This window comes from Somniosus microcephalus, chromosome 16 (assembly GCF_052327205.1).
Source record: "Somniosus microcephalus isolate GS21.2 chromosome 16, FLI_Smic_1.0, whole genome shotgun sequence".
Taxonomy (NCBI): Eukaryota; Metazoa; Chordata; class Chondrichthyes; order Squaliformes; family Somniosidae; genus Somniosus; species Somniosus microcephalus.
In genome coordinates this window covers 22615517-22627605 of record NC_141002.1, presented here as the reverse complement: position 1 = coordinate 22627605, position 12089 = coordinate 22615517, and the positions used below count along the sequence as shown (strand labels likewise).

Sequence of the window (12089 nt, the reverse complement as noted above, 5' to 3'; positions counted from 1 at the left end):
GATTTGGGGAGGAAGTCTCGACAGAGCTAAAAATTAATGACCTTGAAATTAGATTGCAGGATAACATTGCATCGACGCTTAAAAAGTTCGTCTGTAATTCCCTTGTCTGCTAATATGGCGTGGCATTAACCTGCCTGTGGGGTAACAGTGTACGAACACTTGACAGGTTCACAATTTGAAAGGCATTAGTATGCCCGCTAAATCAGTGGACAGAGGTATTTCAGATGAATGCACCATGTTAGTATCCCATCAGATAATTGGAAGGCTTTTTACATTGTGTGCTTAACTGATTTAATCAAAAAAAGTGGGGGGAAAGAAAAGCAGGCCAATAGTTTGTATTGTAAATACGAGGCACAATTCTTTCACAATCGAATATCAAAAATGACCAGTAAACCAACAGGGAAAAATGTAACTTTGAGGAAACCCTTTTGATTTATTTATGTGTCCAGAGATCAGTCGTAACAAATGAAGTCAATCAAAAAAACACTCGGAGTGAAGGTGCACAAACATCTAATCTGACGAACGTGCCTTTAGAAAGTAAATCAAGGTAGACAGGTCTATGGAATAGCTGAAATCAGAATAGCTCATTTAATTTATATTAAAAATGACAGTGCAAAAAAAATCCATAGATTTTAAAACTATTGAAATCACATATAACATACCACAGTGCCTAGTTCTGCATCCTTTATTACTGGCGAAGCTTGGAGACAGCATGAAATCTAAGAGAAAAATCTACCCCTATCTAGCAAGATTGTGCTAAGTTTCATTCAAAAGCTATTACTCTGTTTTAAAGCATGACATTGCACTAATATTTTAACCCGCTGATTCAACACCATTTGCGTTATCTGTAACAGTCACACACTCAATCTTAATTGACAAGTGAATCATAAATGGACTTTATATTCCTCACACAGCACCAACATGTAACACTGAAATTTTTATAGACACAGTCAAAACAAAAGCGTTAGCTATTTTCAGGCATTTTGGCAGCTGCTGCAGCACTTTCTACACCATTCGTAGGTTCGTGCTCGGCTTTAGGTGCTTGACGTAATCACAGTTTTTGTAGATGGTAGCGTTTGAAATGTGTAAGAACTGCAAAGTTTAGTTATGAACATGCTGGTATTCAGACCCTATAGCACTCTGTGTTTCTCAGTGCAAATCCTATTGTTCCCAAACCAACATCACTATATCGGACATTCCCATATGTTTCTGAAATTATGTGTGATCTCCTCTGCAGTTTCAATCGAATGATTTCCCCCTCACCTTTATGCAGTGCTACTTTTCCAAGACAGTTTCTTTTTTCTTAATTTAGATTAAAAGGATATTTCATTCAACCAATGAAGAATGAATTCTGCCAGTTGCTATGTGCCGTGACATCGTAAATAAATGTGGGAAGTTGCCATTGGTTGGTGTCCAGTGAAAAACACACTTACAGTTTCACTGAAATTGTCCCATAATTTTTTTTGGTTGCCACATTCATTAGAAGAAACAATCCTCACAAGAGAGATTAGAGTTCTTAGTGGTCATTCAGCCCCACATCCTTGACTATTTTATCATCAAGAAATTGCCGCTTTGTAATGCTCCACTTCATGTGAAGCATAGCCTTTCCAACTTCACAACACTGCAGGGGATTGATTTTCCTTTACCATGAGAAGAGTGATATTTGATATATAGGATTTATTAACCTCTACTAACCCTCTAACTACCTCACTCAGAACACAGATTAAGATAATTGGCAAAAAAGCCAGGGGGGAGACGAGGAGAATTTTTTTTTTAATGCAGCGAGTTGTTATGATCTGGAATGCGCTGCCTTAAAGGGTGGTGGAAGCAGATTCAATAGTAACTCTCAAAAGGGAATTGGATATATACTTGAAAAGAAGAAATTTGCAGGGCTATGGGGAAAGAGCAGGGATTGGGACTAATTGGATAGCTCTTGAAAGAGCCGGCACAGACACGATGGGCAGAATGGCCTTCTTCTGTGCTGTATCATTCTATCGTATTTGTTTATTGAACTGGAATATGCGTAGAAAACTTGCAATTGTTTGTAAGTGGGTCAAGGGGCTCCATAGCACGTGATTAAGTAGCCCACTAAGGCAAAATGTTTGAATACCCCTGCTTAAGAGAATCAGAGCCACTATCTAAAGCAGGCTGACTGAGGAGGATTGTGAATTCTCTGTCTAAATTTGTTAATTCAGGTCTAAATGTGCTCTTGTGGACTCAAGTAGGAGGAAGCCACTGTGTCTCAGGAAGAGGCCGAGTCAATCAAAAGAGAGGAGGAAAGGAATGGGGAAAATTATAGAAGGGAAATCCGAGTGAAGAGAAACTGCAGTGTGTAATAACTTCAAATGAAGAGTGGGAGAAAGCAACCAAATAGGTTGGCTGAATTACATTAAAAAAAATGATTTAACCACTTAAATTAGAACAAGTCACCAGCCAAATATTCATGCATGCACCAAGAGAATATGCATGAATAAGACTTCAAGCATAAAAAAATATCCTATATGGTACCCATGCCCAAAATCCTACCAGTTTCTGCAGTCCTGCAAGATTTTTGGTCCAATATCTGGAATGTATTAAAGACCTTCAAGGTTCGTCAAATTTGAGAAGACACTTGCAGCTTGCCAGCTTTTATCATGTCGCTCAAAACTGTTTTTAGGTCGGCCAACAGATGGCAGCAAAGGTTTTGTGCACAGCAAGCTCCCACGAGCAGCAAAGAGACGAAAGGCTGGTTAATTTGGTGTTGGTCGAGGGAGGCATGTTGGCCAGGGTGACTGGGTTGGGACGTATAAAACAATTTAGAATCTAACTTTTTTGAAAAGGGAAGTGTTTCATGAAAAGCAAACATGTCAAGTTACTTTGCACAAAGAAAGATCCCACAAACAGCAGTGAGACAACCGACCAGTTAATCTGGTGTTGATCGAGGAAGGCCAGGGCACCTTACAGACTTTTCAAAGGAGAGTGGTTAACGAAAAATATAAATTTACATTTTAAGATTTATAATGCACTGTTACTTTCACATCTGTATAAAACTAAACACAAGTTAAGCAAATTCGTAATTATATATATATAATGTATATACTCTATTTTCCGATTGCAGTGTGTTGCTTCACGTCAGAAGCAAAAGTCATCCTACTGAGAAACAAGGCTGTAGGATGTCTCAATGTCAGCATGCATATTATGGTAACTAGAAGGCGCAGTTGATGTCAAACACCCAGAGTGTGCACTTCGCTAAAGGAAAATCTGGTGCGATATCCATAAAACTGCATGTATTTTATTTGTTATGACTGTTTCTCTGAATAGAATGTTCTCATTCATGGGAGAATGGCAGCGGTCAACTTTGAGGAACGGTGCTACATACAGACACATGGTATATGACAAGGTTAACCTTGCACTCACTTTTATACAACCAATGCATTCATTGTCTAGTACACTTAACTGGTTTTTGTTAAATGTTAGAGCACCTATGTGTGGTGATTTAAGTTCTTTCCCTCAAACTCTAAGCTATGGTATTTTGTCACTGGTAACTTGCACCATTAGATCAAATCATGCAACTGCCGTAGATCATTGTAAGTGTTTATATAAGGCATATTGGAACAAGTCAAAAGAATTCCTTTGATTCACTTCCAATGTTATGTTTACGGGGGAGGGGGGGGAGGGGGGAGTTCCTTGATGCCTTCTGTCCTCTTGAAGTATACAATAAGTCTTTCAAATTCGTATTATATTTGGCTTTTGATGGTACCAGAGATGTCTGCAGCGAGCCAAGATCCTTACAGGCTTGAGACGATTCAGTCACCTCATGGAGAGCTCTTTACCGATGTAAAGAAAAGATAACGTTGGCTACAATCACAGCTCCAGGCAATTGATGGCACCAAGGATCAGGCCAAAACTAAGCAAGATGTAGGAGATCTGCACAGTGACTCCTGGACCTGGAAGTTAAAGAAGAAAAATAAAAAAAAACTAGATTAATGTTCCAAGGAAAAACATTCTTACATTTCAAACAAAATACATATCAGATACTAACATATATCTATAGTCTAAAAACATTGCACTTCCTGTCAATCACACTTCATGATGTCACACACTATCTGGTGCAAATGTCTGTATTCCACTAGAAAATAAAGTATAAAGAAAGAAAGGATGTCACTTGGAATGTACAGGCAATCTCTCCAGCAACAGAACAGACCTGAGCCACAATGTCTTCAGCCTCTTATTTGAGCTGTGTGTGAACTAACCCAGGAATAGAATTGAAAAGCAGAGATGTTATATTAAACTTGAATAGAACCTTGGTTGGGTTTTTACAACAATCTGGTAGCTTATGTGGTTATTTTTCTGCTGCCACTCCACAAATGATCAGATTTACTGAATTCAATTTCACAACTTGTCACGGTGAGATTTGACCTCTTAGGGCAGGATTTTCATTGGGCCGTGGAGGTGGGATTGGTGGCATGTGGGGGGTTAAAATCTCAAAATCGGGGGGCATGAACCCATTACGCCCCAACCCGCCTGCATGCCAGTTTCAAAGGAGGCAGATACCCGACCCGCATTGGGACCCGCCTCCCCGAGGCGGGAAGGGGATTAGTGGCAATTAACTGCCTGTTAACAGGTAGTTAACAGGCAGTTTTTAGCCTAATCCCTATTTTTATTGCTGAAGTGTGGGATTCCCGACGGCTCCAAACCACGCCAAGTTAGCGAGGCGGGCCGTTGGGCTGAAGGACTTGGAGGGTTCGAGATGTCCGGTGTTCAGGTGAGTGATGGGTGCATGAGTGAAGAGGTAAGTGTGTTTGGTGTGTGTAAAGTGTTTAAAGAAGGTTTAATTACATTTACTTACCTTTACAGCCTTCCTTCCTTCAGGTCTCGGGAGTCCCTTATCGCACCGGCACAGAAAGCAGAATGGCCGCGAGCTGTCAAAAGTTGCAGCATTCAGCTTTCTGTTCCGGAGAGATCTCTAAATCAGCCTGAGAGGAAGGAATTAACTTGAATTACAGATTGTCAGTGTTTGACAGCTTCAAACAGCTGTCAAACGCTGATATTTCATCTGTCAAAAGCTTTTGACAGATGAAATGTCAATCTGTGACGTCACCTGTTGCCGGGTGGCCCTTAATTGGCCTGCTGAGCCCGCTGGGCAGGCTCAACAAGGTCAATCAAGTGAGAATTGCGTGGGTTGGCCACAACTCGATGGAGGCGGGACTACAACCCCGAAAGTTGTAGTCCCGCCTCCTACACGCCTCCTCAATGAAAATCCAGCCCTTAGCCTTTGGGTAGCAAGCCCAGTACACAAACACTAGGCTACCAAAACCATTTCAATCATAGAAACAGGAGTAGGCCATTCGGCCCCTCGAGCCTGTTCTGCCATTCAATTAGATCATGTCTGATCTGTACCTCAACTCCATTTACCCGCCTTTGCTCCATATCTCTTGATACCCTTACCCAACAATCAACCGATCTTAGTCTTGAAAATTACAATTGACCCAACATGACAACCTTTTGTGGTATTAAGTTCCATATTTCCACCACCCTTTGTATGAAAAAGTGATCCTGCTTTTACACACAAATGGCCGAGCTCTAATTGAATGATTATGCCCTCTTGTTCTGGATTCCCCCACCAGAGGAAATAGTTTCTGTGGCCGGGATTTTTCTCACCTCAGCAGGTCTGGGGCGGATGACGTCGCTGGCAAGTCCCGACCCCGCTGCTGGCTTCATCCCGCTCTGTGAAATGAATTTCCCTTGATCGGGCTTGTTAAGCCCGCCCAGTGCGTTTCCCGGTCCAATTAGAGGAAGTGGGTCTGGTGACGCCATTTCATGATGCATCATCAGCCGGTTTCCTTAAAGGGACCATGGCCAACTTTATTTTGACATTTGTGCTGTCAGTGTTCTACAGCATTGAGGTGCTGCAAACCCTGACACCGACTGCACAGAGTTGCACGGCTGCACCCAGTTTCTCCCATGACTCCCTCCATATGCTTATTGCACAGGACGTCACAAGCAGGGATGTCATCAGGAGGACCTGGGTGCAGTGGCGCAAACCTTTCAATGATCTCATTAGATCGCAAAATGTCAGTACAAAGCCACACTCACCTTCATCCTGCTGTGCCTCTCATCACATCCCCTTCATTCTGCCTTCCCTACCCTACTCCTGCACACCCTTACACCAATTTACCTTGCACCTCCACCCATCCCTCTCTATCTACATTATCAAATTCCCATCTCACTAGCCACCCCTCACACTCAGCCTCATCCTAGTGCAATCATACCAACTAACAACACACAAGGGTAGCCACTTGGGTGTTTTATTCAATGTTCCTGTAAAGTTTCTGTTTATGTGCTGTCAAACATTGAAACCTTTATTTTCAACACTTTCCGTTCTTGGACAGATTTGTGTGCACCTTTGGAAGTGGCTTAGTGAGTTGCAGTGAATGGTGAGACATAACAGTACCCCCCGCAATGGTGATGAGTGTGAAAGGAATGGCTTGGGCATTGTAGGGATGCTTTATGGTGTTGGTGTGGGGTGGTGCCAACCTGGCGCATCATGTGGCAGACAGGGTGTACAGCATCAAGTGAAGTAAATCTGGCCATGGTGAGGCCATCGCTCTCCTCCTGGGCAGCAATGTGGTCGGGTGCTGATGCCCTCTGTCCTGTGTAGCATCAGGTGATTGTGGAGAAGGTTGGTGTTGTTGTTGGTGCTGCTGGTGTGCCTGGTGCTGCTGGTGTTGGGGCTGAACGTGGTCGGATTCTGAGGACCAAGGTGAGACAGTATAAAGGGCACCCATGTTGGTGGAATAGATGGCAGGTGAAGTAGAGATGACAGAAGCATTCTGCCAATGGTGAGAGAGTTCTTCCAATGAGGTAAGAGTGGATGGAGAGTGGAAAGTAGAAAGCCTACAGAATGTGTGCTGGAAATGGATTGAGAAACAGCTTGTAGCTGAGGAAAGTGATGATCTGTCAGGTGGGAGCTTTTACTGTACCGTTGAAGCTGTCAAGTAATCAGCTGGAGCAATGGCCACTGAACTCCCACCTCAGGTTGACAGCCGTGGTCCCCGAAAAGCGTGGTTCCCGTGGCCATGAAGTTAAAGTGAAAAGGTAAGTTAAAAAAGCCTGCTAATGATCTGTCAACAAGGCAATAATGAGCTTAATTGGGTTGCCCGCCGCTGCCTGTCGGGTCTGCTCAGCGTGGCGGTGGGTTGACAGCTGGGTCCCGACCTGCTGTAAAAAAAAACACTTTCCCACCCGACCTGCCACCGATCCCACCCGCTGACCGCCCCGGAAAATTCTCCCCCCGTATCTAATCTATCGAATCCCTTTATCATTTTAAATAACTCGATTAGATCACCCCTCAACCGTCTAATCTCAAGCGAATACAAGCCACATTTATGCCACCTGTCCTCATGATTTAACCATTTAAGCCCTGGTATCATTCTGGTGAATCTGCGATGTACCCTTTTCTAAGGCCAATCAAAAGGTTTCCACGAGACTTTAGGCAGGCGGTCAAAAAAATGTTGTTGGGTCAATGGACGGACAGGCAGATAATTTCATTCACTCTGAAAAAATTACAACTCGGAATTCACTTAGCTGGAATTGAACAGGATAGCATTCCTGTTACAACTCAATTATTATCTGCTTATACTGAAATCCATTGTTCCATTCATAAGGTTGAGTGGAATACACCCCATCTATCAATGGAAACCAGTGAATTAAAGGGACAGGGCAGTCAGATGCTTTGGTAAACTTTTTTCTTTGTTTGCACACAGTGACATAAATTATGTAAAAACATATTGTCGCCTCAATTGTGAATGACATCCCCCTGCCAGGCTCTTAAAAGGTTTGCAAACATTTTTTTAAACACATGAAGACACTGCCCCTTTAAGCTGTGTGCATTGATCGCTAATCCTTTTTTAACAACAGCACTCTTTCCAGTTCAGTCACTGGAAACTGTCAAACAAAAGATCACCGTTCTTTAGTGCGAAGTATACAGTGGCAGCCTCAGCTCCGCTCCGGCTCACATGAGGGAGAAGCAGAGAATGCGGCGCCTTCTTAGACAGAGCCTTTGAATAAGCGCCGAGAACACAGCTACCTTAAGTCAAACTGCTCATGACGGCTGAATCCCAAAGTGCTGCTTCCTCTGGTTTCTCAAACTGCCAGTCTGTAATGCTGAATCAGCTAAAGCACGAATTCTCTGGAATCACTCGAGAAGCAGTTAGATGCTGTGATGTGGGGGCGGGGGGCGCGGGGGAACTGTAGGCTTCTAACGTAAGCTAGATGGGCCAAATGATGTCCCTCATTTGTAGCGTGTAAAGAAACAAAAATACAGGAAGAACTGACGCACGTTCATGAACCTTTCCCATTTGCTGCTCTAAAAGTAGTTCTGCTTTAAAGGAGTGCGTCGACTGCAAGTGGGCAGAGTTTCGGAGGCACCAGCTCTCTTCAATAAAAGTGCTTAGTGCCATCAGGTCTAAGCTGTGGCTCAGCGGGTGGTATCCTTGCCTCTGAGGGAGTGAAGTCAGAAGGTTGTGGCTTCAAAGTCCCACTCAAGAGACTTGAGCACAAAATCCAGGCTGACACTCCAGTGCAGTGTTGAGGGAACGCTGCACTGTCGGAGTTGCTGTCTTTCGGATGAGTTGTTCAACAGGTGGGCAAGATCCTATTTGAAGAAGAGCAGGGGAGAATTATCTGGTGCCCTGGCCAATATTTATCCCTTAACCAATATATAAAAACAGATTATCTGGTCATTTGTCTCATTACTGTTTGTGGGAGCTTGCTGTGTGCAAATTGGCTGCCTTGTTTCCTACACTACAACAGTGACTACATTTCAAAAAAAGTACTTGCTGTAAAGCACTTTGGGACAACATGAAGTCATGCAAGGCACTATATAATTGCAAGTTCTTTCTTTTTCAGAGAGTGCAGAGACAGATTCCCTCCCTTTTAGTGATGGGAATCATGGATCTCTGGGCTTGATTAGGAACGACAGCAAGGGGAAAATAAATAGGGATGAGGTGGGTGTTGAAATACATAGAATTTACAACACAGAAGCAGGCCATCTGGCCCAAGCAGTCTGTGTTGGCATTTACCATCCACGCGAGCAAATAGTTCTAATCACATGTACCCACCCTGTTCCAATATCGATTGAACCCCTTTTCTTTCATCCAGAGTTTGTGGGTCTCAGTTTGAGCCTCGTTCTCCTGGGGCCATGTTATATAACATAAAGGAGTACTGGATTGCATGACACAGGATTTCCATTTTACTATCTGAGATCTGCTGTAAAACAAGACTGGGCTCAAATCTGACTCGTGCTCGGTATCCCCCATGGTTTTATGAAGTGTGCAATAAGAAATACAATGGAAATACCATTTCTTGCTGCACAAAAATCAGCAACAAATACAGGCAGTATTGGGGTACCCATAATGCATTGTTTCCAGCATTTTCAGGAAGTCCATGCCTGGGAAATCTGGGACATGTTGTAGTGTATGTACCCGTCTACCTTTAAGAGAACTATTGTATGTAACTGTTCACCTTTAAGAGAACTACTTTAGGTGTGGCACTACTTGTTTGGCTTCTGTATACTGTAATACCGACGGTGACCACACCGGTATATAAGTGTTGTGGCATGATTCCTTGGGCAGATTCGCCCTGACCTTCGAATAGTAAAGACCTGTTTGTTTGTTACTCCTGAAGTCTGTGTCGTTATTAACAGTACAACCCACAGACTTTACAGTGGCGACGAGTCCGATCGTACCCTGCGGCAAGACTACCAAAGCAACTAAAGCGCGTCGAAGAGAGGCAACCGCCCTCGTCGTTATGCTGGGAGAAAACACGAGGCTGCAGCAATAGAAAGGAAGAAGACTTAGCAACAAAAGCTTCCATCAGCAACAGGCACTGACTACCCTTCTACCACGGTGCGGAGTGAGCCGATCAGCTGGAAACAAGGCGGCTGCGGAGACTGTGAGTAGGGGAAGGTGTAGAGAATATCCGGAGGATAAGGGCTGTACACTCGACCACGGTCGAGGGGGAGCAGAGCTGGTCAGGAAGGCGGGTCCAACGGCGTCGTGAGATAGCCGGACCGCGATCGTCGGGAAAAGCCGGGCAGCGACCGAAGCCACGAAGCGCTGAGACCGGGAGCGGGCACGGGAAGAGAGAAACTCAGCCGCAGCCGGGGAGGGAAGCACCGGACTGCGTGAGGGCTGGGAGGCGAACGGGAGCCGGGCGTGTGGGAGAGAGAGACAGAGCCGACCAAAGGAGGCTGCGCGAGAGCCAGTCCAGCGGCTGAACTGTTCTCCACCAACGGGGTACCCAGCGCCGGTAGAGCCGAACGTGGGGGAGAGAGAGACAGAGCCGAGCAAGGGGAGAGAGACTGCGCGAGAGCCAGTCCAGCGGCTGAACTGTTCTCCGTGAACGGGGTACCCAGCGCCGGTAGAGCCGTGCGAGCGGGAGAGAAAGACAGAGCCGAGTAAGGGGAGCTGTGCGGAAGCCAGCCCAGCGGCTGAACCTGTCCGCTGTGGGGAAAGCGTACCCCTCCCACCAGGGAAGAAACGCGGGAAGCCGCCATTAGGCGGAGAAGACGACAGACGCGGGAGACCGCCATTGAAGGGGCGGGGAGAGAAGGAAAGAGCGGGAAACCGCCATTTTCGCGGGAAAAACCGCCATCTTAGAAATAAATAAATAATAAATAAGAATTTAAAGAAATACTTGTGCTGCTCCCAAGGAAAGGAAGATGCCTAAGCGAGGGAATATTAACGATTTTAATTCTGAGATAGAAGACTGGGCCATGTACGTGGAACGCATCGAGATCTATTGTGAAGCCAACAAAATAGAGGAAGACGACAAAGCGATAACATTGCTAAACTCGATGGGCGCAAAGACATACGGGCTCTTGAAGCATCTACTAGCGCCAGCTAAACCGGCAGATCAGACTTTCGAAGGGATTGTGGCTGTTCTGAAGGACCACTTGAACCCCACACCGTTGATGTTGGCTGAACGATTCAAATTCTATGCAAGAACGCAACGGAAAGACGAAAGCAACGCGGAATATTTGGTCGAACTGCGTAGGCTAGCGAAATGCTGCCAGTTCGGAGGGAATCTGACAGAGGCACTGCGAGACAAGTTCGTATGCGGATTGTCCAAGGAAGGGACACAAAAGCGACTACTCAAAGAGAACGACCTCATACTTGACAGGGCTGTCCTTATAGCCGCATCGCACGAAGCCGCAGTGAAAGGAATGGCGGAAATGCAGCTAAAGGCGGCGGCACTCGGGGTGGACCAAATTACCTCAAGTACAACAAAATGCTATCGTTGTGGGAAGACAACACACGACCAGAATCAATGCTGGTTTAAGAACCAAGAATGTAGGAAATGTGGCAAACTGGGTCACATCGCTAAGGTATGCCGGTCAGGGAAGAAGACCAACAACCAAAGGAAGCCACCACAAGAAAAGTACAACAAGGTACACAAGGTGGCTGAGAAGAGTTCAGACGAACAGAATTCAGACTCAGACCCAAACAGCCAGGAGCTGGGTAGTCTGAGAATTCACAATGTGAGTAAGGAAGCTGACCTACAAACTATCTGGGTCATACTAAAAATAGCTGGAGTCCAAGTAAGAATGGAGTTGGACACTGGATCAGCTCTATCAGTCATAAATCGAAGGGACTACCACCGGCTATTCTCTCACATACCCTTAAGAAATACCAAGTTCGTATTGCAGACATACACGGGGCATAAGGTATACCCCATGGGGAAGATAAGAGTCAAGGTGAGAGATAGGGGTAAAGAACACCCAAGAATGAACTTGTACGTATTATCTGAGGGAGGACCACCACTTCTAGGACGAGAGTGGATCAAGAAAATAGACATGGAATGGCACTATCTAAAAGCCATAATGAGTGAGGACTCGGTGCAAGCTATCAGCTCAGATTCTGAAACGGATGACGATAAGACCAACTCAAATATGGAAGACAAGGCTAAAATGAACTTGCCGACTATGGTGGAGAAAACGAAGACATGCATAAAGGCTTATGCTACCGAGAAGAATAAAGCTTCAGAGCAGAACTCCAGTTTGACAGAGAATTCTGAGCCTGTTCAAGTTAAGGACTTATCCACGACGG

The 12089-nt window shown here is 44.9% G+C and overlaps 1 protein-coding gene across 5 annotated transcripts in view; it reads right to left on the bottom strand.

Annotated features, from left to right (window-relative positions):
• Positions 1-409: 409 nt before the first annotated feature.
• cntn1b (contactin 1b) overlaps positions 410-12089 on the bottom strand; it is a 1036112-nt gene continuing 1024432 nt past the window's right edge. For all 5 annotated transcript variants that reach the window (XM_086008675.1, XM_086008680.1, XM_086008677.1 and 2 more), the window contains one exon: positions 410-3926. In XM_086008675.1, the coding sequence (XP_085864801.1) occupies positions 3844-3926 (83 nt within the window). In that variant the 3' untranslated portion in view covers positions 410-3843. The remainder of the gene's footprint in view (positions 3927-12089) is intronic.